Source organism: Hyperoodon ampullatus, assembly GCF_949752795.1.
Source record: "Hyperoodon ampullatus genome assembly, chromosome: 2".
Lineage (NCBI taxonomy): Eukaryota > Metazoa > Chordata > Mammalia > Artiodactyla > Ziphiidae > Hyperoodon > Hyperoodon ampullatus.
Window position 1 is genome coordinate 125,346,843 of NC_136915.1, and position 24,848 is coordinate 125,371,690.

At 39.3% G+C, this 24,848-nt stretch overlaps 2 protein-coding genes across 3 annotated transcripts; one reads left to right on the top strand and one right to left on the bottom strand.

Moving 5' to 3' along the window:
- Window positions 1–2,614: 2,614 nt before the first annotated feature.
- Window positions 2,615–2,914, bottom strand: LOC307065402 (keratin-associated protein 3-3-like; the record flags this gene model as incomplete). Its single annotated transcript, XM_079722214.1, is given in 2 exon segments — window positions 2,615–2,788; window positions 2,792–2,914. Coding segments are annotated over 2 exon segments (297 nt in total).
- Window positions 2,915–7,066: 4,152 nt separating this feature from the next.
- HNRNPU (heterogeneous nuclear ribonucleoprotein U) lies at window positions 7,067–16,747 on the top strand (the record flags this gene model as incomplete). 2 transcript variants are annotated; one of them, XM_079698183.1, is made up of 14 exons in its annotated part: window positions 7,067–7,757; window positions 8,579–8,690; window positions 8,779–8,852; window positions 10,804–10,943; window positions 11,513–11,612; window positions 11,975–12,087; window positions 12,428–12,691; window positions 12,889–13,008; window positions 13,341–13,469; window positions 13,567–13,735; window positions 13,994–14,248; window positions 14,554–14,738; window positions 15,101–15,172; window positions 15,636–16,747. In XM_079698183.1, the coding sequence occupies 14 exons, from the start codon at window positions 7,067–7,069 to the stop codon at window positions 15,687–15,689; spliced, it is 2,478 nt and encodes an 825-aa protein (XP_079554309.1). In that variant the 3' UTR covers window positions 15,690–16,747. The 2 variants fall into 2 exon arrangements, with proteins under 2 accessions (XP_079554309.1, XP_079554310.1); XM_079698184.1 differs by having other exon boundaries at window positions 7,067–7,700.
- Between the last annotated feature and the right edge of the window lie 8,101 nt (window positions 16,748–24,848).

Genomic DNA, 24,848 nt, shown 5'->3' on the forward strand with positions numbered 1-24,848 from the left:
TCATACAACTGACTTCTTGAAGGTGTATGTGAGGTTTTGTTTTGTTTTCGCATTTGTGAATGTTTGTGGGTGGGCAAGCATGTGTACAGACCTATACCATGGGAACCCTATAGACAGTGGCTCAGCGAATGGTCAACATGGCTGGATCCCCATGTAGCTGTACCAGTGTCCCATAGCCTCCTGGTTATAGCTTGTATTTATGTCCAAACTGTAAGCTCCTGGAGGTCTGGGACTGTGTCATTCATATTTGTTTTCCCTGAACATAGTACACTACTTGGTACGTAGTAAGTGTTCAGTAAATATTTGTTAAGTAGATAAAAGGATGAATTGGGAGTTGACTATGTGTGTATATATGTATAAATGTATGATACACACACACACACACACACACACACACACACACTTTTACTCTAATTCCAGCTTTCCATATAGTCTGGCTGTTGAGCCACATATAGACTAGGGCTGTTCCCTTGGTGTAAGTTGTACTTTCAAAGCAGTCTATAACAGCAGTGTCCCAAAGAACTTTCTGTGATGATGGAAACATTCTATTCTGCATTGTCCAGTATGAGACCAATGGCTATGAAACATTTGGAATGTGGTTATGTGACTGAGGGATTGAATTTTTAATTTTATTTAATTTTAATTAATTTTAATTAAAATAGCTACCTGTGGCAACTGTATTGGTTAACGCTGGTAAATAATCTCCTATGTGTCATCTCTATGTGCTTTTCCAGATCATAGTCAACTGATAGATTCTGGATGATACTTTTGCATGGTACTTATGTCTGGAGTTGGAAGGCTTTCTTAATAGTCTAATACCACCTTCTAAATAAAGTAAAAAAATATTTGTTGAGCATCTGGTGCTTGGCAATATCGCTGGAGTTATGGAGAATATGAAGTCCCTGCCTTTGTGTTGTTACTATCTAACAAAGAAATGGATAAGGAAAGATGGAGCATTAAAATAGAGAAATAGACTACACAGCCTTGGGCCTGGCTCCTCTAAACATGAGTATGAAATCCATTTTTAACACAATCCTGCTTCACTAGATGGAAGCAATTGTACAGTACACTATAAATGTAGAGGGGAGGACCTGGACATGTAATTAAATCTATGGGCCATAAAAAATCTGTTCAGTAGTTCTAAGAGTTTAGTTTAGGATCACTGACGAAACTTGGTGGTGTTCACTAATGGTGTCCACAATAATAATAGCCAAGTGGAAAGCCGAGCTTGCGAAGAAATTTACTCGTTATTTATTTAGTTATTTTGCTGGTGTTATGCCAAGAAGACTCTGCTGAATAAAATTTATTATTACAGCCTCTGCTTGATTTTTTGATAACTCTCTTTTATAATCAAGAGTCCTTTAGTTCAAGTCAGGGTTGCAGTATAGTTCACACATTTTTAGAGGATATTTTCATTTCAGAGCCCCCATCTTGTTCCCCAGTGCAGTGCCAGGCTCTCGGTGAATGTTTTGGGATTGTTTGTTTGTTTGTTTTTTGGCTGCACTGCACAGCTTGCTGGCTTGTGGGATCTTAGTTCCCTGATCAGGGATTGAACCCGGGCCCTTGGCAGTGAGAGCGTGGAGTCCTAACTACCAGACCACCAGGGAATTCCCTCTTGGTGAATGTTGATGGAAGACACTGCGCAGGTGCTGGAAAAGTCAAGTTCCTCTCCTTGCCCTCAAGGAACTTAGACTAACTTCGAGACAGATAATTATGTCGCAAGTAGAAGGTGAGAGTTTATGAGGTAATAATCCCTTTAGTCTTTCATCTCATTCTTGGCTGTTTGGCTCAGGATGGTCTAAATATTTTCTTCACCTTTTCTTGTTAGGTACTGTGATACTGGCCAGTCACCAGTAATGTGTGATAGTGTGCACTTTCTATAAACTCCTCATTGCTCAACCTGCCTCGATATAAGTTTTGGTAAGTGTTAATTAGTCTTAACCTGGTAAATATTTTAATTATCAGAAAAGCCCTGATATCTTACTATTAACTACATTATTCTAGTTTTCCTGCAGCTTTCTAATGGGCACATCTTATTCTACAGAAGCTATATAATTTATGTGAAGACAGAGATTCATAACATCAAAGACGAGATGATTCAAACAGTAACCATTTACTTTATTTATTGCCACAGAAATAAAGTTTATTGGAAAACCCATCAAGAAATTATTTTTCCTCTATGAAAATACTCAATATAAGAAATGGGATCTAGGAAGCAACATGACAAACAAAATACAGTCTGGGGAATTCCCTGGAGGTCCAGTGGTTATGACTTTACGCTCTCACTGCTGAGGGCCTGGGTTCTATCCCTGGTCGGGAAACTAAAATCCCACAAGCTGTGCAGCCAGAAAAACAGACAAACAAACAAATAGTCTGAGGTCTTATAGATATCAATACTTTTGATAATAGATGACATTCATCTGCCCAAATGAACCAAATGCTTAGCCAAATAACCATTAAAATTTCTTGATTTTCTTTCCATTAAGATGAAAGGTAGGTTGTGCATATCTAGGCCGTCTGGTCTGCCTCAATATCTGATAAACTACTGAGGCAAGTGAATGCTGAATAGATAGCTTCAGTGTTATCTCCAGGCACTGAGCGAGGCAGTCATCGGTCAGTGGCAGCTTGGGATGCAGGGCTCACAGCAGGGCTGAGTGAAGGTTGTGAGGTTGAGGGTCTCCAGGCCTAGGGTAGGCTGGGACGAGTTGAGCACGAAGCAGGCAGGCACACAGGGCCGAGGAATGTGGCATGGTGGGGGACAGCTGTCATAGCAGGTTGGCTCCAGTAACTAAACCGTGTGTGTGCAGATGCTGGGCAGGCCGACTCCACGTCGGCAGCATTTTTCAGATGAGCAGGTGGTGGTGGCAGGGCTGGTGTGGACACTGCGGCAGTAATGGGAAGCACAGCAAGCCATGGTATTGGGACTCTGGTTTGCTTTTGGAGAAATCATTTACTTTAAACCTTTTAGCCTGTTGTGGTATCCAAATCTAAAGTAAATGGGAGTATTCTGTACCATTTAAAATTCAAAAACTGTAATACACTAGTTCAAATTTCATGTCTACTACTTAATTATAAAATGATTTGAGACTCTAATGCAAGTTTTGAATGTAACAAGTAAAAACCTGAATATGAATAGCCAATATTTCAGAGTTCAACAGTGCTCCTCCATTGACAGTCTGGAGTCAGCAAAGAGGAAATTCATAGAAGGTTCTCCCTGGAGAGGCTCTACAAATCTTCTAGTCTGCTCTGCTTCATTTATAGATGAGAAAACGAACATCCAGAGGAGATGGTGCAATTTGCCAAAGGTCAGACAGCTGGTTACAGTGACAGTGCCAGGCCTAGCAGTGAAGCCTGCACTCTCTTATCCAGACTTCATTTCACTTTTTCCCAGACTGACATCTCACCATGAACAATTCATTGACAATTTACAAAATATATATAGTTATAATTTCCTAAATAAGATTTAACAATCCAACTCCAGATTTTCTTAAGTTCATTAAATTGCTCGACATAGCTAATGAAGACTAATATATACTGAGCTCTTACTGTGCTTCCAGCCCTGTACTCAGAGTTTACATTATCTCACTGAATTTTCCCAACAACCTCATGAGGCAGGTATCATTTTAGACATGAGTACTCTCAGGTATAGAGAGATAAATAGATTGTGCAAGATCACACAGCCACTATGTGGTCTAGCTGGGACTGCAACCCAGGTCTGTCTGATTTTTAACCTTGTACTTTTAACCAGAATTTGAAACATCCTCCCTTCTGATTGTGCTTTCCTGTTAGTCTATATGAAAGTGTACTTTTAATACTTCATAATTTGGAGGTACTTGTGACTCCTCATATTTTCGTAAGAAGATGGGAAAATGTATCTCAGCGTGTTTCATGCTTCTTTTATTAAATTGGGATTGATTGTGTATACCAAAAAATAATGAATCAATGGAATACCATCTTGAGTCCATTGAATTTAGCATTCTTGTCAGTTCATGGCACTTCACTGCTAACAACCCTTCAGTTTCTTCTTTCTCACTGGAGGCAAAAGCCAAAGTCCTTAAAAAACCACTGGCAAGGCTGCCGGCAATCTGTATCTCCCCTCCTCTCCCTAACCTGCCTGATCTCCCTGCCTATCTTTCCCCTCAGGCCTACTTTTTGTTCCCTCCACCTCAAATGTTACCTTAATTCTTAGGCTTCCCTGACCACCCCATTTATAACTGAAAATCTCCCCTGACTGCAGTACACCCTGCCCCTCTCTCCTGTTTTACATTTCCCTGCAGTACTTGTTACCGTCTCTATTTTATTTATTGGCTAACTCTAAGAGAATGAAGGCATAATTACATAGTTCACTGCTGTATTCCTAGTGCTTGTCTTAGTGCTAAAATTCCTAGTGCTAAAAAATATTTGCTGAGTGAATTATGTGACAAACTACAGATTTAGGTATGTGCCTTTGCTTCAACCTCAAAATGTTAGTTATATATTCTGAGCACCCTAACTCTCTAATGCCCTGTCATAGGTCTATTACCATGGGTAATTCACTAATCATTTTTTGCTATTGAGAATTAATTTCCCCCCTTTTCCACTCTGTATTCTTGGTAGTCTCCAGAATTTCAAAAAGGGGGGATTTCAAGTTCCTTATAGGTCCCTCAGCAATTTAGAGAGAGTGATCTGTACTTTTACTGGTCTCCGTAGAACAGGACTATCATAACAGCATTAAAAGTATAAGAAGAAAAAACAATTATTAAAATGAAGTCACTATTTGTACTTTCAAGTGGTAAAATAAAATGTGGAATGGTAGATTTCACCTGTTTGTAAAAAGGACAAATAGTTAAGATGATGGCTGTTTGAGCATTTACAAAAACTGTTTCTCAGTTACATGTTGTCTAAGAAGGCCCAGTGTAATGAAAGAACCCTGGGGTGGGGGAAGGACCTCAGCTTCCTGGGCCATAAAATGAGCAGACTGAAGATGATCTCCAGGTTACAAAGGTCTTGGAGGCAAAGCCATGGAATTTTCTCATGCCCATCTAAAGTTATATTTCATGTTTATTATTACAACTGATTTAAGAACAATTGTTATAAATCGGTATTTAGATATACATTTTTCATAGGCTTTTTCCAGTTAAATAGAAATTGTTTTCATATCACTAATACTTAAAATTGTAAATCATATCTAAGGACACATAAACTTAAATGACCATCATAATAACTATATTTAACTCTGATTCATTACGGGACTAATTATCCAGTTTGTGAACATTTAAGCCCCCTGTAGTTCTCTTCCTATTTTGAACAAGGGCAAAGAATTTGAAAAGCTCAAATTCCAGTTTGTCACTTGTTTATAAGCTCCAAGGACATTACAACCAAGGGCTAAAATGAGTTTTTGGCACCATTCGTAAGTTCCTATTTTGGGTGCTATCCCTTCCACCTTCATTAACTTGAACTGAGAATTACTAGTACTATACATAATTCATTAATTTCAACTCAAATCATTTCACAAATGTTAAACTTTCATCTTTATATATGACTGCATGGTAAAATACATGATTCTTAAAAGCTGTTGAAAAGAACTTTAAAAATAAAATTTATTAATCAGTTAAATCATACTAGCCTATGGGAGAAAGTTCACATGCTTATTTTTCCAAAGGTCGAATTAAATTGGGGCAGCATTATTGTGACAGCTAAAGCACCAAACAGTGAGTATAGTTGACCTCCTTAGTCAAGAGATAGACTAGACTGGAACATTGGCAAGCCACTGTGCAGATTCTCTGGGGTTTAAGACGTTCACCTCTATCACATATTTAAATTCTGGCACTCCTACCTAAAACTTGAAGAACATAACACACCTCTTAGTAAAGAGAAAAATTAAACTTCTAAGACACACCAAAATAACACTTCTTTTGAGAGTGATAGTTTTCTTTTTACAAAATCACAGCCCTTTATTTTTCATGAGTTTTTATGAGGGTTTCAGCATAATTTGGCCAGAAGTATTCCTATAGGAAAAGTAATAGAATCAAAGTGTGTGACCTAGCTGGGTCTCATCCTCATTGTTAACTAGGGGGACTTCGTAACTGGATGACCAGGTCCTAAATTGGACAGAATAAATCTTAAAGGTGATCCGTCTTTCTGGTAGGTAAAGAAAACACAGAATTGCAATTCTGAGGCTTACAAGACTTCTTTGGCTAGGAGTGCCATGACAAGGCCTGTAAAGTATATGCTTTGCAGTATGGAGTGGAGTACATGTTCCAAAAGCAAGCATTTTTATCTCCCAAACCCTGCATCAGGGGTCATGGGAGAGACAAAAGGAAGGCCCTTCCCGAGTTTAAAATTCAATTCGCAAGGCAGGACTTAAGAAAATTAAACCAAATATTAAACGGAAGAAAATCCCCTGCGTAGAGTAATTGCCAACTTGCGTTGTACAAATCAAAACTGAAATAAAATTTTAGGGCGTTCTAAACAAATAGCTGGAGAAATAGATAAGACAAATCTAAAATGGAAGAAAAGGTGGCGGATTCGAGTTGAAAATGCCAAGTTGAGGACCGAAAGCATTGGGGTAGAAGCACCCTCCGGGCTGGAAGGCAAATAGCAAACGAGTACTGCCACCAAAGATCTGGAAAGGCCAATAAATGTTGCAGTGGGTCGGTTTAACTGAAGGCGGTTTCCTCCTCCTCCATTAGCTCGGCCCCAGTTGGATGCGCAGTGCGCGGCGCCGCGCTCCCGGCCCGCGGCTCGGGTGGGAGCTGGGGGAACAGGCGTGGGCGGGGCGGGACGAGCGCGGGCGCTCAGCCGGCGCAGGGGCGGGGCGGCTATATTACGTGCGCGGCGCCGCCCCTGCGAGAGGACGTTGCGTGCTCGCCCGCGCCAGGCGAGTCTCCGCGTCTCCCTCACGAACTCGGTGAAAGGAATTGGCGCCGTTCGACACCAGGCGGATCCGCTCTGCAGCAGGAACCCACCTCAAGCCGCAGCCGCCGCCGCCGCCGCCCGGGCCGAGGAGCAGCCTCAGCCGCCGCCAGTGGCCGAGTGAGCGGAGCCGAGTTTGAGCCAGCGCCTAGCGGTGAATCGGGGCCTCACCATGAGTTCCTCGCCTGTTAATGTGAAAAAGCTGAAGGTGTCGGAGCTGAAGGAGGAGCTCAAGAAGCGGCGCCTGTCCGACAAGGGCCTCAAGGCCGAGCTCATGGAGCGTCTCCAGGCTGCGCTGGACGACGAGGAGGCCGGGGGCCGCCCCGCCATGGAGCCCGGGAACGGCAGCCTAGACCTGGGCGGGGATTCCGCCGGGCGCTCGGGAGCAGGCCTCGAGCAGGAGGCCGCGGCAGGCGGCGATGACGACGAGGAGGAAGAGGAGGAGGAGGAGGAAGGGATAGCCGCTCTGGATGGCGACCAGATGGAGCTCGGGGAGGAGAACGGCGCCGCGGGGGCGGCCGACTCGGGCCCGATGGAGGAGGAGGAGGCCGCCTCGGAGGACGAGAACGGCGACGATCAGGGCTTCCAGGAAGGGGAGGATGAGCTCGGAGACGAGGAGGAAGCCGCGGGCGACGAGAACGGGCACGGGGAGCAGCAGCCTCAACCGCCGGCGGCGCCGCAGCAACAGCCCCAGCAGCAGCGCGGGGCCGCCAAGGAGGCCGCGGCGAAGAGCAGCGGCCCCACGTCGCTGTTCGCGGTGACGGTGGCGCCGCCCGGGGCGAGGCAGGGCCAGCAGCAGGCGGGAGGTAAGAAGAAGGCGGAAGGCGGCGGAGGCGGCGGTCGCCCCGGGGCTCCGGCGGCGGGTGAGTGCTGCGTGGTTGGTTGCGCGCGGCGGGAGGCCCGCGCGGGGTGGGGACCGTGCCCAGGCCTGCCGGAGCCCCGCTGGGGGAGGAGGGAGCCCCGCCGCGAGAGGGAGCCCCCGGGGGGGCGGGGGCCGCTGCGAGGGGGTGGGGGGGAATCCCGGATTAGACGTGAGGCCTCCGCTCGGTGTGTGACGGCGGCGGCAGCGCCTCCATTATGTGGCTGGAGAGCCGGGGGGGGACTGCAGCTGCCGCTGGAGGGGGAGGAGCCGCGGTGGCGCCGCCGTGGTGCGTGCGCGCAGTGCGGGCACATGTCTCGGGGGGAGGGGAGGCCCGTGGCCCCGGCGGCGCGCTGTGGCGGCTCCGGGCCGCGGTATTGTGCAAGGCGCGCCGGGCTCGGCGTGACGTCACTTCCGGCGGGCGGGGCCGGGCGGGTCCTGCGGCGAGCAGTACAATGCGGCCGCGGGGAGCGCGGGCCCGGGTGGGGGAGGGGAGTGCGGGCGGGGCGCTTCGGCCCCTCCCCCCTTCCTGAACTCTCTCTGGGATACACGTGGGCTTTGGGCCTGGGCCGCGCTAATTTTTCATTAGCTTTTTCGAATATTCGAGTAGGCTGGCGAAATTAGCAATGTCCTTAGACTGCGTCACTAATTCTAGTCCAGTTCCAAGTGGGTTTTTCTTTGAATTCTCATTTGAATCGTCGATTGAAAACACTTAAAAAAATGAACAGGGAAAGTCGAGCTTTTGGGGGGCGTCAAAACATAAGAGGTTTTTTTGTTTGTTGTGTTGCGGCGTGGTCTCTTATAAAGGGGTGTCGTGTATTGTAGGAGACGGCAAAACAGAACAGAAAGGCGGAGATAAAAAGAGAGGTGTTAAAAGACCTCGAGAAGATCATGGCCGTGGCTATTTTGAGTACATTGAAGAGAACAAGTATAGCAGGTAGAGGATGCTAACGTAGTGTTACTTGTCACCTGTTCTTTATGCTTTGGTGGGGAAAGCTGTATCAGGAGAAAATTCTGTCTTTCAGAGCCAAATCTCCTCAGCCACCTGTTGAAGAAGAAGATGAGCACTTCGACGACACAGTTGTTTGTCTTGATACTTGTAAGTGAAGCTGTTTCTCCCCCGTTCCTCCCCCAATTGTCAAATGTGGTTTTTGGTTACAAAATATTAGAAAACTTAACACGTGTAAACAGTTGTTTTAAAAGTAGGAAGATGATGGTTTATATTCAGATTCTGGTCACTTAATATTTAGTACAGTAGTTGTATTGATAATTTTACAGGCTCTAACAATTTGATGTTTTTTGGTATGGCTTTAAAGCTCTCATTTGTAGGAATGTGAAATTAATGCCAATATTTGACTGTCTAGCTAATGGAAACTTGTAAGACTACTTATAACTTGTCCATTTAGGCTTCTACGATAAAGTAATGTCATTTTTTTTGTGGAATTATGTTAAGTGAGCTCTTTGGGCTAGTTAAATATTAATGGCTTTCCATTATTTGGCTTTCCACGCCATTATATTCCCTATTCTAAAAGATTGTAATAATACTTTTTCAATAACTGCTCTTTTGTTCTCAATTCCAGTTCAGTAGCTGCTGCTTTAAGCTAAGTTGATTTCTTCCAAAGACCTGGGGCAGCAGCAGTGGGCTATCACTGGGCCACTAGCTTTCTTCAGCAGCGAATGGTATCAATGGCAGCGCTGTAAATACTGCTACTTTACCCAGTTGGGTTGCAATTGAGTATGAGGAAGTATTGCAAACCTCTAAATGGGCCTTGGCTGTCAGATTCCTAATTTTTCTAATACAAAAAAAATCATTTGTTTGGTGTTGTGATCAGAAAGTACAATTCTTTCTGTGATAGAACAAAGGGTAGAAATAATTGCTTAGAGGTAAGGTGTCAACTTGTCCTGTAGATCTAAGGAGTTGAAGCTTAGAGTCTCATGTTTTGGAATACATACGGTTTTTATTTAGATGTGTAAGGCAGTGTAAATATAAGTCTTGATTTCTTATTGCGTATGCTTTACCACATAGTTGAGATAGTGGAGGGTTTTTTTTTTTTTCTCAAGACTTGCCCATGGAAGAGTAGTTGAATGTTTTACGTTAAATTCAGTTGCTTAAATATTGGCGAGATACTGAAGCAGTGATTCGGCAAGGTAATGCTATTATAAAAGGCTTTTAGCTCCTCACCTAGGGATATCAATTTAAGTGCATTATTGGGTTCAAACACAATTGGTTGAATTGAAAATTCTGTTAGTGATGATCGGGAATAAAAGAGCAAAGCTAATTTAAGGAGAATTCCAAACCGTAGATTTCATTTCATTTCACCAGTAGCTTTCTAACTTAAGTGCTCCCTTGACTGAGAACTCAGAAGGTGCATGCTAATGAGCCAGTGACCCAAAGGTAGCTAGGTTAAAGACGTTTTGGATTTGGATTATTCCAAAGTGTGTAATCCCCCATTGTTATTGATTAACAGGCAAGTCTGGGGAAAGGGGACCTAAAATGCTGTAGTAGTAACAGCACTAGATGACCAGGTTTGTATTTTGCAGATTGAAACTGCCTTAACGAGTTTTAGCAAACAATTTAAGATCTAGAGCCCCTGTAAAGTGCAGGATCAACAGCTCATACTCATATTTTAAAATACGTGATCATGGCCTCCCTTCAGTTTTATTGTGGCACTGGTAAATTCTACCTGGTCTGGCATGCTTCACTTTGATTTCCTGCTATCCTCTACTGCTTGCCTCTAAATCAAGGTAAAGAGCAGAGCAGGTATGTATTAATGTCACATTGTCTTGATTATTTTATATACTTAAAATACACATACTAAACCTTGATATTTGTTAGTTGCACAGGTAGTGTATGCTCTAGTTCATAATTTGGCAAAAATTGACTTGGTGGGAGCGGGGCTTGAACTGAAAATTCGAACAACAGCATGATCTGTAAAAATGTATGCAACATATTAAGAAATATGAGAAAATTTAATAAAGTTTTGTCTACATAGCAGATACATTTATATTGGATATCAAAAGAAATAATATGGTATTTGATATAATTGCAGATAATTGTGATCTACATTTTAAAATATCAAGAGATCGCCTCAGTGCTTCTTCCCTTACTATGGAGAGTTTTGCTTTTCTTTGGGCTGGAGGAAGGGCATCCTATGGTGTGTCAAAAGGCAAAGTCTGTTTTGAGATGAAGGTAAATGCAATTTTGTGATGTCTTTTTTTCCTTAAGAACCTTTGTGAGTTTTTCCCTGACACTTAGATGTCCCTGGAACTTGTAATTTTTCAAGTTTTTGTGGGACTTGGAATCTATGATTTGTAACAGTTTAGGATGTTTGTTATATCAGAAGTTGCCATATAGAGCCAGCCTAATTTTTATTTAGGGTGTTCATTTTTTATCAGGCACTTGAAAGGCCCACCATGGGTTTGAAAATAAATTTGGTTAGGCTCCTCTTTTTGTTCCAGAGAGAAAACATGTTAAAGGAGACTTTAGTTGGTTTTGAGTATTGAGAATATGTAATTTCAACGTTTTCTTTTAAACGTGAATTAACCAAGTACTTCACCATTTTCCATTTCAAGTTAAAAGCCCTTACATCAGTTGTTAAAAGTTCTTGTGAATGTTAGGGGGAAGAGTAGAGTTGGTGTCTTTCTGTACTTTGTAGCTGGAGAAAAATTAGCCCATTGCCCGAATGAAATAAACCAGCGTTGGTTCAGCGGTTTATGTTCCTTCGTTTACAGTTTAATCATTTATGATTTGACTTCCAGGTTACAGAGAAGATCCCAGTAAGGCATTTATATACAAAAGATATTGACATACACGAAGTTCGGATTGGCTGGTCACTAACCACAAGTGGAATGTTGCTTGGTAAAGTCTCCATTTGAGTATCTATGTACTCATGAGTGTTCAGGGTTTGATTTCAGTAGTTAGACTAGAAGGCGTTCTAAACTTTTTGCCTGTTTTTAGAGATGAATAATAATAACATGGACACTGGCTAAATTTTACCTTTTCTTTCTTTGTGGTTACTTGGTTTATGACTGATGGTTGAAATAGAATATTATCCATGGTATGCAATTTGTCTCCTAGTTATATAACCACCTACCTCTCATTAACTTTATATCTAGTACAAAGTCAGTATACTTTTGAACCCTACATCTGGAATGTTAAAGTACGTGGGTCATTGGACTGTTTTGAAAAACTGATTTCATGAAAGTTAATTATTTTCTTAGGTGAAGAAGAATTTTCTTATGGGTATTCTCTAAAAGGAATAAAAACATGCAGCTGTGAGACTGAAGATTATGGAGAGAAGTTTGATGAAAATGATGTGATTACATGTTTTGTTGTAAGTCGTAGCTAAATTTATACATATAAATAGCAAGTTAGTAGATAAGAGTATTTAAACATTATATCATTGTTAGTTTTCAGTACTAATTCATTTTGACTGAAAACTACTTAATGTGAAGTTGATCCGAAAATCTAGTCTTTTAGGGCAATATTAATTTCTTCTTGTGGATATAGGTGTTCTAGTTGTATATAACCAAATGTTAAAGCTCTTTAACGTATAACCTAAGTATGTTTTCTACAGGATAAAGCTTCACTCCTAACTTGAATTTTGAAGTTTTTTTTAAAAAGAAGTGTCATAAGCAGATTAAAACCCATTAATTTTTTTCTCCAATTAACAGAACTTTGAAAGTGATGAAGTAGAACTCTCCTATGCAAAGAATGGACAAGATCTTGGCATTGCCTTCAAAATCAGTAAGGAAGTTCTTGCTGGACGACCACTCTTCCCGCATGTTCTGTGCCACAACTGTGCGGTTGAGTTTAATTTTGGTCAGAAGGAAAAGCCATATTTTCCAATACCTGAAGACTATACTTTTATCCAGAATGTCCCCTTGGAGGATCGAGTTAGAGGACCAAAGGGGCCTGAAGAGAAGAAAGATTGTGAAGTAAGTCACTTTAAAAAAAAGAATTTTGAAGGTTGCTTTTGCTTGGCAAAAATGATGTTTAGAAGAGTTGGATGGTTGCTCTGTTTAATTTACTAACTGCCATACATGTTCCCATTAAAAGGCTGTGAAAGTTCAGATATGTAAACTGGGCTTTTGTGCATTTAAAAAAAATATTTAAAGAATTCTTTCCATTGTAGGTGGTTATGATGATTGGCTTGCCAGGAGCTGGAAAAACTACCTGGGTTACTAAACATGCAGCAGAAAATCCTGGTAAATACAACATTCTTGGAACAAACACCATAATGGATAAAATGATGGTAAGTAAATTGGGCATGATTTCAGCTTTTTTAAGACTAGAAGGTATTCAGGGTAACCGTTTTGTCTGTCTTTATCCATTTTGTTAGTATCTTAGAGATAGGAGTTTGGGCAGTTAAATTGGTTATTTAAGCAGGCTCTTTACCTATAAGGTAAACTGCCTTCCAGTGGCTAGGCTTCCTTCTCATTTCTATGGAAGGTTTTTGGACTCGGATTATCCAGTAGCTAAAAATGAATTGAAGGCACTGGGTGTTGTTACAGGATAAAATATCCTTTTCTGTAGCAGTGAGAAAAGGCAATATTTAAATTTTGAAACTTTAACTTTTAAAAATAGGTGGCAGGTTTTAAGAAGCAAATGGCAGATACTGGGAAACTAAACACGCTGTTGCAGAGAGCTCCGCAGTGTCTTGGAAAGTTTATTGAGATTGCTGCCCGTAAGAAGAGAAATTTCATTTTGGATCAGGTAAGCTGCAGCTTTGAGATTGAAAAAAGTAACTGATGATTACAGAATTAATGTTTGGGGTTATAAACTTAACTTTTTTTTTTTTTTTTTTTAAAAGACAAATGTGTCTGCTGCTGCCCAGAGGAGAAAAATGTGCCTGTTTGCAGGCTTCCAACGAAAAGCTGTTGTAGTTTGCCCAAAAGATGAAGACTATAAGCAAAGAACACAGAAGAAAGCAGAAGTAGAGGGAAAAGACCTACCGGAACATGCAGTCCTCAAAATGAAAGGCATGAAATTTATTTCTACTGTTATGTTAAATATCTTTATGTGATTTATATCTGTGAACTTACATTTTGTGTCAGTAATACTGTTTCAGGAGTTAACTCTGTAAATAAGCGTACTTCACTTGTTTAAGAAAATGTAATTAAAACATGAATAGATAGTGTATGCTTTGCAGGAATTAAGCTGCTTGAGAGTTGTAGGCTCTAGGATTGTGAATGTGTATGTAGTGGGTTTGTAGGTTAATATGATTTAATGTTTTGTAGGAAACTTTACTCTGCCAGAAGTAGCTGAGTGCTTTGATGAAATAACGTATGTTGAACTTCAGAAGGAGGAAGCCCAAAAACTTTTGGAGCAATATAAGGAAGAAAGCAAAAAAGCTCTTCCACCGGAAAAGAAACAGAACACAGGCTCAAAGAAGAGCAATAAAAACAAGAGTGGCAAGAACCAGTTTAACAGAGGTGGTGGCCATAGAGGGCGCGGTGGATTCAATATGCGTGGGGGAAATTTCAGAGGAGGAGGCAAGTTAATTTTGAGTATTATTTATTTGGTTCAATGTTGAAACAAGTAGTAATCTGTAATCTTCTAGTTTGGGTCTGTATGTTTTTCTGCTGAATTTAACATAGGAAGTTTTTGATCCTCATGTCCTAGCTGTCTTAGTAACCATAGTAAAATACTTCATGCAATTTGATGGTAAACACCTAGGTTATGTTGAACGGTTAAATTAAACATTTTTTCATAAAATAAAGGAATGGTCCAGAAGAACCCTAAGTCGTGTGTAAAGAAGGTAACAACACACTATTAAATGAAACATCTCTTGTTTTAGCTCCTGGGAATCGTGGTGGATATAATAGGAGGGGCAATATGCCACAGAGAGGTGGTGGCGGTGGCGGAAGTGGTGGAATTGGCTATCCATATCCTCGTGGCCCTGTTTTTCCCAGCCGAGGCGGTTATTCAAACAGAGGGAATTACAACAGAGGTGGAATGCCTAACAGAGGGAACTACAACCAGGTAATGATTTAAGATCCCTGTAGACACTGATGCTCTATATAATTTAGTCTGGAAAGTTAAAAGGCATATGTTGCGCAGCCTCAGAAAGAGTTAGGAACACAGCATGTACGCATAGTGATGGTAAAATGAGTCAATTTCATTTATATCGATTTTTCAGGTGCGTTAACTAGCAACAAGTCAGGTGATGTCTCATAGCGAATAAGTTAATCACCTGAGAGCAAACGCAGCAGAGGGTGCTCAGAGGTTAATGGCCGACTGGCAATCTTATCTATTTCTGTGGCTGTGTCTCCTCTTCTCCCCCTGCCCCATATACAAACCTAACAACTTGTGCTCTTCTTAAAGGTTTTTTTATTTTTTTGTAGAACTTCAGAGGACGAGGAAACAATCGTGGCTACAAAAATCAATCTCAGGGCTACAACCAGTGGCAGCAGGGTGTAAGTAATTCCTTATGTGCTTTTTTTGTACATTTAATTGTATTTTGAATTCATAAGAGTCAATCTTGAAAAAAGATCTTGTTCAGGGATTGAAGTGTTTATAAGTGTTACAGGGCAAGGTGTGAATTGTGTTGCAGTTGTAGCCGTAATATCTTTTGAAGGCAAAATAGGTTGGAGTTTGCTGTAACTTAATATTTTAAATAAAATAGTAGTATTTCATACATATGGTTCTTTTTACTGCTAGCTTTAATTGTATAAACTAACCAAGTCATAATGTGTTTCCTTTTGTAATGTGTATTGATAATGGGATATTAATACCAACTAAATCTGGCTTGATAAATCAGAGGTATGACAGGTATAAATTTGTCTCCAGCAGTTACTCTGAATTAGATTGTCATTTCCTAAAAGCAGTTTGAGTGGCTTATTGATGTTTTTTCTTTAAAAAAAAAATTTTCTCTTACAGCAATTCTGGGGTCAGAAGCCATGGAGTCAGCATTATCACCAAGGATATTATTGAATACCCAAATAAAACGAACTGATACATATTTCTCCAAAACCTTCACAAGAAGTCGACTGTTTTCTTTAGTAGGCTAACTTTTTAAACATTCCACAAGAGGAAGTGCCTGCGGGTTCCTTTTTTAGAAGCTTTGTGGGTTGATTTTTTTTTTTCTTTTCTTTTTTGTACATTTTTAATTGCAGTTTTAAAGTGAATCGTAAGAGAACCTCAGCATTGTGCACGATAAGAGAATGTGTCAGTATTTCAGGGTTCTACATTTTATCTGTAAAATGTGACTTTTTTTTTTTTATCACAACAAAAGTAAAATGTTGCTTTGTACCTGGTGTCTTTTATTAAGAATTTACTCCCCCCATTTCTCAGAGATAACAGTCGGGAGTTATTGTCACAATATAATAGAAATGTTAGCAACCAGATTCATGTAAGGACTAAGTGGTCCTCATGAATTGCATAAGACTCTGTACTGCTCGTATTACACTCCATCCTCTCTGTAGTTTGCTGAGTAGTGGAGGGGTAAGCTAAATAGTAGTTTTTGACAGTAACTGGGAAGGCTCTTTCTTTTTAAATAAATGCAATTGGCATATTTGGGAATGAAGATAAAATTTGGAACTAAGATAGAGAAGATGGAGTGTATGTAGAAGGGCTGTTAAAAATGTAAAACTTGGTTGCATTATTTGTGGAGGCTCAAACTTGTGAAGGTTAAATACCATAATTTTTCCATTTGTTCTGCATTTTGATTCTGAAAAGAAAGTTGGCTTTGCCCATTTCTTATTAAAAAAACTTGTTGTAAATCCAGTTGTCTAATGGGATCTATATGAAGTTAGCTATGTCTGTATGCCCTTCTCCCACAAAATACTGTATAACTAGTGTGCTTGTAGTAGTTAACTCCACCATCTTTGTAAGCTAATGAAATTGTGAGTCACCCATTTATATCTTAATTTTTAATCATGTCAGTTCTTGAATGGGTATCTCCTTAGCCTGCTGATTTCTTTTTCTTTCTAAAGAAAGTGGGTGGAGAAATTAATTTAGACGTTTGTTTGCAATAAAAAGAATTCATTTTACTCTCGTTTTGGGATTCTCGCCATCAAGGTTCAAAATCCCTTTATGAAACTCCCAAGAGGAGAAAATTTAAGTGTGTGCTTTCTGGACAGCTTATTCTCTGTACTTGGAACATTTAGGTTTTAAAAACTTAAATGTATACTGACAATTGACTTTTTAAATTATGAAGTAAAGTTGAATGCTTCCCTTCCCCTCCCCGCCCAGATGACTTTTAACATTTAACGAGGGGAAAAGGTACTGGCTGGGAGAAGTTAACACTCAGTTTATCATCTTTACAAAATGCTAATGGCTGTCCTCAACTGATAATTATATATACATCTATATAATACATGAAACTCTGGGAACAGATGCTTTTAGAAGCCATCATGCAAGCCAGTCACTACTACACAACACTGCTAACTTAACTGTAGTTATGTGATAACATTAGATCCCCTAATTTTAATTTTATTGGGTTTGCACAGAACACTTAATCTTCTAAAGGACCCTCACTCATGTGAGGTGAGGAATCAGGAGTCAAACTGTAGAACTAAAACTTGACATCAGTTTAGTGTTTCATTGGTGTTTTAGGTTGCTTCTGGTAAGTATAGGTTTGTTTATATTTCTGACTGCTTAGATTTTTGTTTTAGCCATTTAAAATCAGATTTTTAACTATTTATACTCCTAGGAATTTTCTTGCTAAAAGATGAGCTGGAGTTGAGTTTCAGATGATGGTGTAGGTTCAGTTGAGAATTTTTTGGCCTATAACCCTACAATTACTATAGGAATACTTAGCAGTACAAGATAGTGCCTCAGGGGGCTTTTGTCTTTTTAGCAATTAACTTACTGCTAGCAACCATTTGCATGAGTCTGCTTTTCAGTATACATCAGTATTACTGGGGTTGTATAGACTTATGGGGGCGGGGAGTAAGGTTTGTTGCTAATCAGTGTTTGTGTCCTAAATGTTTAGGTGCTATTGAAAAATCTTGGATATACCTTCTAGCTTAAAATTGCTTATTAAAGAATTCATATTCTAATCATCGCAGTGGGAGAGTGATGGCCAAGTGACATTTGGTAGGCTGTCATGCCTGTGTAGCACAGAAAATTTGGGGAAGAGAGATGGGATAGATAAAAATGTTGCCCAGGAAAATGTTAAGTTTTAAGAAGCAGTTTCAAGGTCAGAATTAATAGTAACACCTGCATTTGTATGAAGTGACATAATCCTAGAGAGTATTTAAGAAATTAAGAAGAGGGAGTGCACCATACAGTAAATAAGAGAAAAAAAGTTGATGCCAAGTTTGGCAGAACGAGATCTGTAAATGAGAAACTTGGTTTATTGTTCACCCCTTCCCTACCTCCCCTCAGTGGCAAGCAAAACACTGAATAAACAAAAATTATCTGAACAGATGTCCCAATTATACCCTGAGAAAACTCACCTGTGAGATTGCTGTTGGTTTAAGGGGTGCTTTCACTAGAAACTTCTGCATATAGTTAACTTAACACCTATCATCCTGAGGCAAGAATTGGATTAGATTGGTTACTAAGACGTTAATCAGGAAAGAACAGAAAGTGCTTTAAGATAGAATTCATAAAGTAACTGGAACTGTAAAAAGTTTTCTTTGTTGCTGGTAGGTTACGCCTTGTTACTCCTATCTAGCCTTTGGTGGCTGGCTCTGGCTCAGACCTAGGAGGCTGAGACCAGCTTCTGGCCCTGATATCCAGACAGCAAAATGGAACCTTAAAAATGAAGTATGAGTCAAATCAATTTGACATTGAAGTGACAAAAAGAAGCATATTAAATCTAGGAAACGATAAGCTGTCATTTGCCTAGGATCCTGTCTGAAAATAAATATGGAACTAGATGTCTTGAACACTAACAAGATTTTAAAGCTTCTTGAAGACAGTTTTCCTTGAAAAAATACTATTTTCAAGGAAAGGTAACTCGGTAGTATTTCTTTTTCACCTGTGGAGTTTACGTTCATGGACAGACTGTTTTGTATTCGCCTCAGTTGTGGAAATTGACATTTTTCTATGAACTTTTACTTAATATAAATTGGCTTTTATCCTAGGATTGTTTTTATAACCAGTCCCATTGCACAAATGAGGAAACATTTTGATAGCTTATAAGGCAGTGGTATAGACATCTTTCACATGTAAAGATCTGTAAGGGTATTTCTGATGTGCTTTAAAAGCCTAAACCAGAATAAACTTACTAAGGAAGGCATAAACTTGTATCTTCAGTCCAAGTCGTAGTTTCTGGTATTAGACATAAAACACATCTTAAAATCATTAGTTTCCATAATTTCCTTCTTACACATTGAAATGGTTTGAATCTAAACTTGGTCATTGTTCATATTTCTGGGACTCTGGACTTTATAAAAATGGGTTTAGGTTTTAACATTTTAGTAATAGTTAATGAAAGTAAGGGTGTATGTTAATGGCAATGGCCTGGCAATAAGTTGCAATGCTTAGTTTATGTATTGGAACTCCTGCTTATGCATGAGTTTTAAGGGACTGTTAAATTAGTGCTTTGAGTTAGAAGCTTACCAACTGCCTCATCTCTAAACAGCAATTTGGATTTATTAGGTTAAGCCACAGTTTCTTCAAATCATTAATTGCCTTAATTAAAAAATAGGTAAAACTACAATATCCTTGTGATGTGGAGAGCCTTTATCTTGGGTAATGTTCAGATGTGACTTTTTTTGGCCCTGTCATTCCACAACTTCTGTGCTAAAACATGCAGGTAATAGATCTAGCCAGTTCAGTGCTTGAGTTTTATTTAGGCTGCTCTAATCCCCAGTTCTTAACTTAGTACTACAGGTACATGTTTACAAGACATAGTAAAAATACATTGTCCACCTAACTCCTGTTGAAGTGACATTTGTTTTATTAATCCTTACTAATCTTGATGTTTAAAAAGTAAATCCTTAAGAATTTGGAAATGACCTACAGTACTGATTGATGTAGTATGTATGTGTCCCCGAGTGTTGAGGTAGGAAAAAAATCAAAAACCAGCATCCCCAAGTATCTTAACATTAATCTTAAATTATAAACTTGTGAATTTGAACAGGAAATAACCTACCTTAACATATAATTTTTATATATTTTGCTGATTAGGTATGCTATTTTATTTGGTGGTCACATTTAGTAAATTTCAACCATGCAGATAGCTGGATCTCAGAAAATAAGAGCTTTAGGTAGGAGGGAAATGGCTAACAAAGATACTTAAGTAGGCATGTATACTTTCACATCTTAGCTGATTGACTAAAGATACAGGGTGATAGGATATGTTCAATTAGTTTGCCCAAGGAATTAGTCCATGAGGAATGGTAGACTGGAAATAAGTGGGAATATTACTCATAATGTTAACCAGAATTACTCAAAAGAATGTAACACCTGTAAATTGTGCAGTTAGGTTGGGAATGTGCTGTCCACCTGGGAAGCTGAATAAGTACAACTTTTTGGCATTATGTAGACAGTTGGTGCTTTCACTTGTTGATTGTAGATCCAATATTAGGGGAGTAAATGTTGCAGATAACTGATAGGCCAGGACATCTGTGATCCGTTTGGTTAGGTGAGTTACAGGGACAAGAACTTAATCGTGTGTTTAATGTGTAATCATTTGTAATTATCACCTAGGAGTATTACAATTTTTTTCTCCTTTTCATGCCAGGAATCAACATATACTTGCATCTTGACAAGGAACAGGGGTTTTGCTTTTAAACAAAACTGGATCTGTGGGTATGAGAAACTACTATAGTTGAAAGTGATGTGGGAATACCAGTCCAGGCAAATGGAGAAATGTCTTATGGAAAGGTTCAGCTAATTTGTTCAAATATTTCAGTTACAATCAAAGCGCTACACCAATGGCACAGCAGTTATTCCTGAACATGCCCAGCTTGGGTATCTGCACAACTGGATGTTATGAAGGGACTACAGGCCTGGAAAGCTAGCATAGTGTTTAAAACCTGTAAACACTGAACTGTTGTGGCATGTTCTTTTCTGCCAATCCTCTAATACTCCATTCCGTGATCTTACAGGAAGCAAAATTAGTTTTGCCTAGTAAGATAATTTATACTTGCCAAGCACTTGAGAAGCACTGCCACAAATTAGTATCAGCCAAAATTGTTTTCTTTTAAAAAAGCAAAAGCAATCAAGAACTTTGAGATGGCCACTGTAGACATTTAACTTGCGTGGCTTTCATGAGAAAGAAAAAAGAGATACAGAGAAAGTGAGATAAAGTTAATACCTCAAAAGAACAGTTGAAGCTTACTTGAATGACAGGATAACTTTTTACAGTAGTTGTTAATAAGGTATCCTTTCAGTTGTCTGTAGTTAAGGGAGATGGGAGAGTCACGGTCAAGAACAACAAAAGGTTCCAACTTACTTTTTTTTTTTTTGAAAAAATAAAAAATAATGTGCTGATTTAAATTTCATCTCCTTTTCCTTAGTCTGTCCATGTGAATGTGCTGTGTGGAAGAGTAAAAGGGTCCAAGTAAATGTGTTCCAGTGATTCCAATAGGTATTCCAAATTAATTGCTGCTTGTACATTTAACACGTGTTATACTGGGCTTCCAGGATCACCTTAATTAGAACTCCTCTTATTTTAAAAAGGCAGGGGAAAGGGAGAAATTAGTAACTAGGTGCATAGATTTGTCTGTAACAGGAAAGAAAGGTTCTCTAGTATCTCCTTTGCATACCTGAAATGTGAGGTATTTGGTGGTATGTTAGCAATTGGTGGTCCTCTTGCATAGGTTAAAGGCAGTGCATGTGAATAGAGCCAAGTCCCTTTAAGGTTAAATCCTTATTCTAATGGTTCAAATTCCTTCTATTTAATGATATGTAAGACATTGTTTCAATATCCTCCCTACTTGTAGAGTTGAAATACTTCCTTACAATATTCTAATACAAAGATATCTAGGATACCTATGTCCTTGGGTTCCCAAAATCTTTCTGCATCTGTATTAAATGCACAAATACTTTTTGTTAGCTTATAATAACTTGGAAAATGATCTTTTTAGATAATGAAGTGATGTAAATTTACATGAAAGTACAAAAAAATCAGGAAGTGAAATTTAAGACAAGGACTTTGATTATACTAGTCCAGAGCATGTACTTTCTTGTTGCCCTGAAATTATTTAAAGACACAATAAGAAGCTTAGAAGAAATTAGTTTTTCCCACTGCATACTTTAGAATAATGTATTTTGGTGAAGTGAGAGGACTTGGGTGCTGTACTGACTGAAAATATAACTACCAGGGTTTCCTCAGTGAAATACAGTTCTAGTCTGTCAAATAAAAGCAATCTCTAAAGACTTTTGAAGAGCAGACAACTTAGAGTAAAAGGTAAAAACTCAAAGCCATTTCTGTTCATTTGAGAAAAAACAAACTAGAAAGATGCTTTTAAAGCAACTTAGAATTTAGATAGCAGAACACGTTTCATTTCACGTAAGACATTGTTTTTATGAACACTTAACCCTTTAAGAAACCAGTATATGCAAATTTGAATCCCCTAAGGGTAAGCCATATAATAGGTGTTTTACAACTTACAGAACTTAGTAGAAGTTATTCCTAGAAAAGAGTAGAAAAGATAGCTGCCTGTTAAGTCCATATGAACATTTAGTGAACAACAGAAACCTTTAATTTAGTACTTACAGTCACTGGTAGCTTTCTCAAGATAAAAATACTTGGAAAAAGTCATCTTTTAACCTCTAGAAAATAGTGGTTGAAAAGACTCAAATGTTTGCAACACTGATCAGTAGTGCTCACATTACGAACTTTAAAATGTAATACTTTATTTAAAAAACAAAGCATTTTTGTCCCTAAAGCTTGTCTTAAAATTTAAATATGGAACTTAATGCACAAAATAACCTGTGTAAGATACCAGTATTTGGGTGGTAGAGGATATTGTTATATATTATTACTGACCTGATTTGATGACCAATGGACCGTATTTTAAGATGCTTCCCAAAGCTATTTTATTCTAGAGTACTATTAAAAACCACAGTTAAAGCAATCAGTAATTCTTCTACTTTCCTCATTAAGGTATTCTGCTTTCCCAAAGTAGTTTACGTTAACATCACTTTTAAAGGGGTGTCTTAATCCCCATCCACCACAGATTTTTACCTAGGAATAGAAGGATTCAAACCCTATTTGATCCCTAGCTTTTTGCTGAAAAGTGCATAAACAGGAATCCTGAATTTATTATATAGACCTCCTCGCATAATAAAATCGAAGCAAAGGGAAACCAGCGATGGAGTAGAGGTACGTAGACCGAAGAGATGCTTGCAAATTAAATGATGGTATTAGGGATAGTCAAATTTCTTGTTGGCAAACTTGGTCAATAGAAATCACAAGTCCAGAGAAAAGCTAGTTAATTTTAAATTCCCTGAGGTTCTTTTACTGAGATGTAAAGCAAGTAGTCAAGGAAAAACAAAGAGGGAGGGGTGAGGGAAGGGGGGGAACTGCATAAAGCACTTAGAGGTAGTTAATTAAAGTAGGTATGCTGCAAAGTTTTAAACCTACTAATTGCCACAATTCTATTTTAATCAGCTATTTAGCTGGTACCTACCGCTATATCACCTAGTGTGAAATTTCGGATTTAATGGAATAATGAAGGAAGCAGTGCAGCTGGAGGCTTCAAGTGGGCTTGGAAGGTAGGTTACTCTTTCAGCTTAAATTTGGAAAGTGTAAGCTTTTGGATGAGAGGGACTAGTGAACATTTAGTAATTAAACTAACGTGTTGACGCTTTATACCAGACATTTGATTGGGAATGTAAAGATAATTGACAGGGTTCTTGTGGCACAAGTCAGTGACCAACGGAAGTGCCAGCTACTGTTAGTGGAACATGAAACAAAGTAGTGTGAGAGTCTAAAAGAAGGTGATGATCCTAATTCGAGAAGTTAGTGAGCAAGAGAGTGGAAGGTTATAGAGAGGAGGTAGGAGAAGGGCATTATAAGTGAAATGAAAAAATTTGAGCAGAGGTATGAATTCAGTTCATGGTGGCCAGAGGTACACTGGAGATGGGACTGGCAAAACTTCACACTTTGAACTTGAAGTTGGATGGCAGAGTGGAAGACGATTGGACTGGAGGGACCAGAAGTGGAAGTGTCAAGATCAACTTGGAGGCCTTGGAGGTCTGGTAGCAATGTTTTAAGGTCCTAGAGCATGTTGAATGGTCCAATAATTAATTAATGCATTTTGTATCATTTTAATAGGTAAAGAAGAAAAAATCCTAATGATTTTTAAGTTTATGAAATGATATTTGAAAAGTAATCCAAATAAGTAATTATATTTAAACTTCTGTTTTTATCCAGGTCTCCAGTTTATGCAGTCATTCTGCTGTGAAAATGAACTAACGTTGTTACTATTGAAGGCCTTGGAAATTTTTACCAGCTGAGAGATTTTTCTCTTACTCAGGGTAAGATGTAATCATACTGTACTAGAGCTGGAAGGGACTTGACTTACATAATCCATTTGCCTGATTTCATAAGTTACATGTTATCAAACTGAAGCTGAGAACATAAGTGGCCTGCACAGCTTGTTAAATATCAAATTTGATTAGTACTCATCAATTCCTCCACCCGACCCCAACTCATGCCTTTTAAAACATGAGTGACTGTCACATGGAATTTTTAAAATAATTGTTTAAGATCAATTTGAATAGTATAGACTGCACTCAGCTTTGATTTGTGTCAGTAACGGCAGGCAGATGATCTTGCAAAAACTTCCTTCCCTTTTCTAATAACCTTCCCTTGTTAATGTCCAAGTCTTTCCTTTGGTGGCTGCCAGATGATTAGGATCAATAAAAATCTCTTAGAACATATATGCTTGACAGTGTCACTCATGATAGGGCATTTGATAAACCATGTAGCTTGTGTACCCTAACCCTCATAATGACAGCCATAAGGTGAGCATGGGAGGGAAAATGCTACCGCTCTTGTGAACTGGAGCAGGCCCCTACCTATCCTGAAAACGGATTCAGAACAAAATAAAGTTTCAAAACATCTCTTCCTTGATCTGTTTAGCTCACCTGTGATAATCAGTAGGACCAGTAGTAATGCCATAATCCTATCCACTGGTGTCGTCTTTCATACTTACCATTCCTTAACCAGAAAGGTCTCTAAGC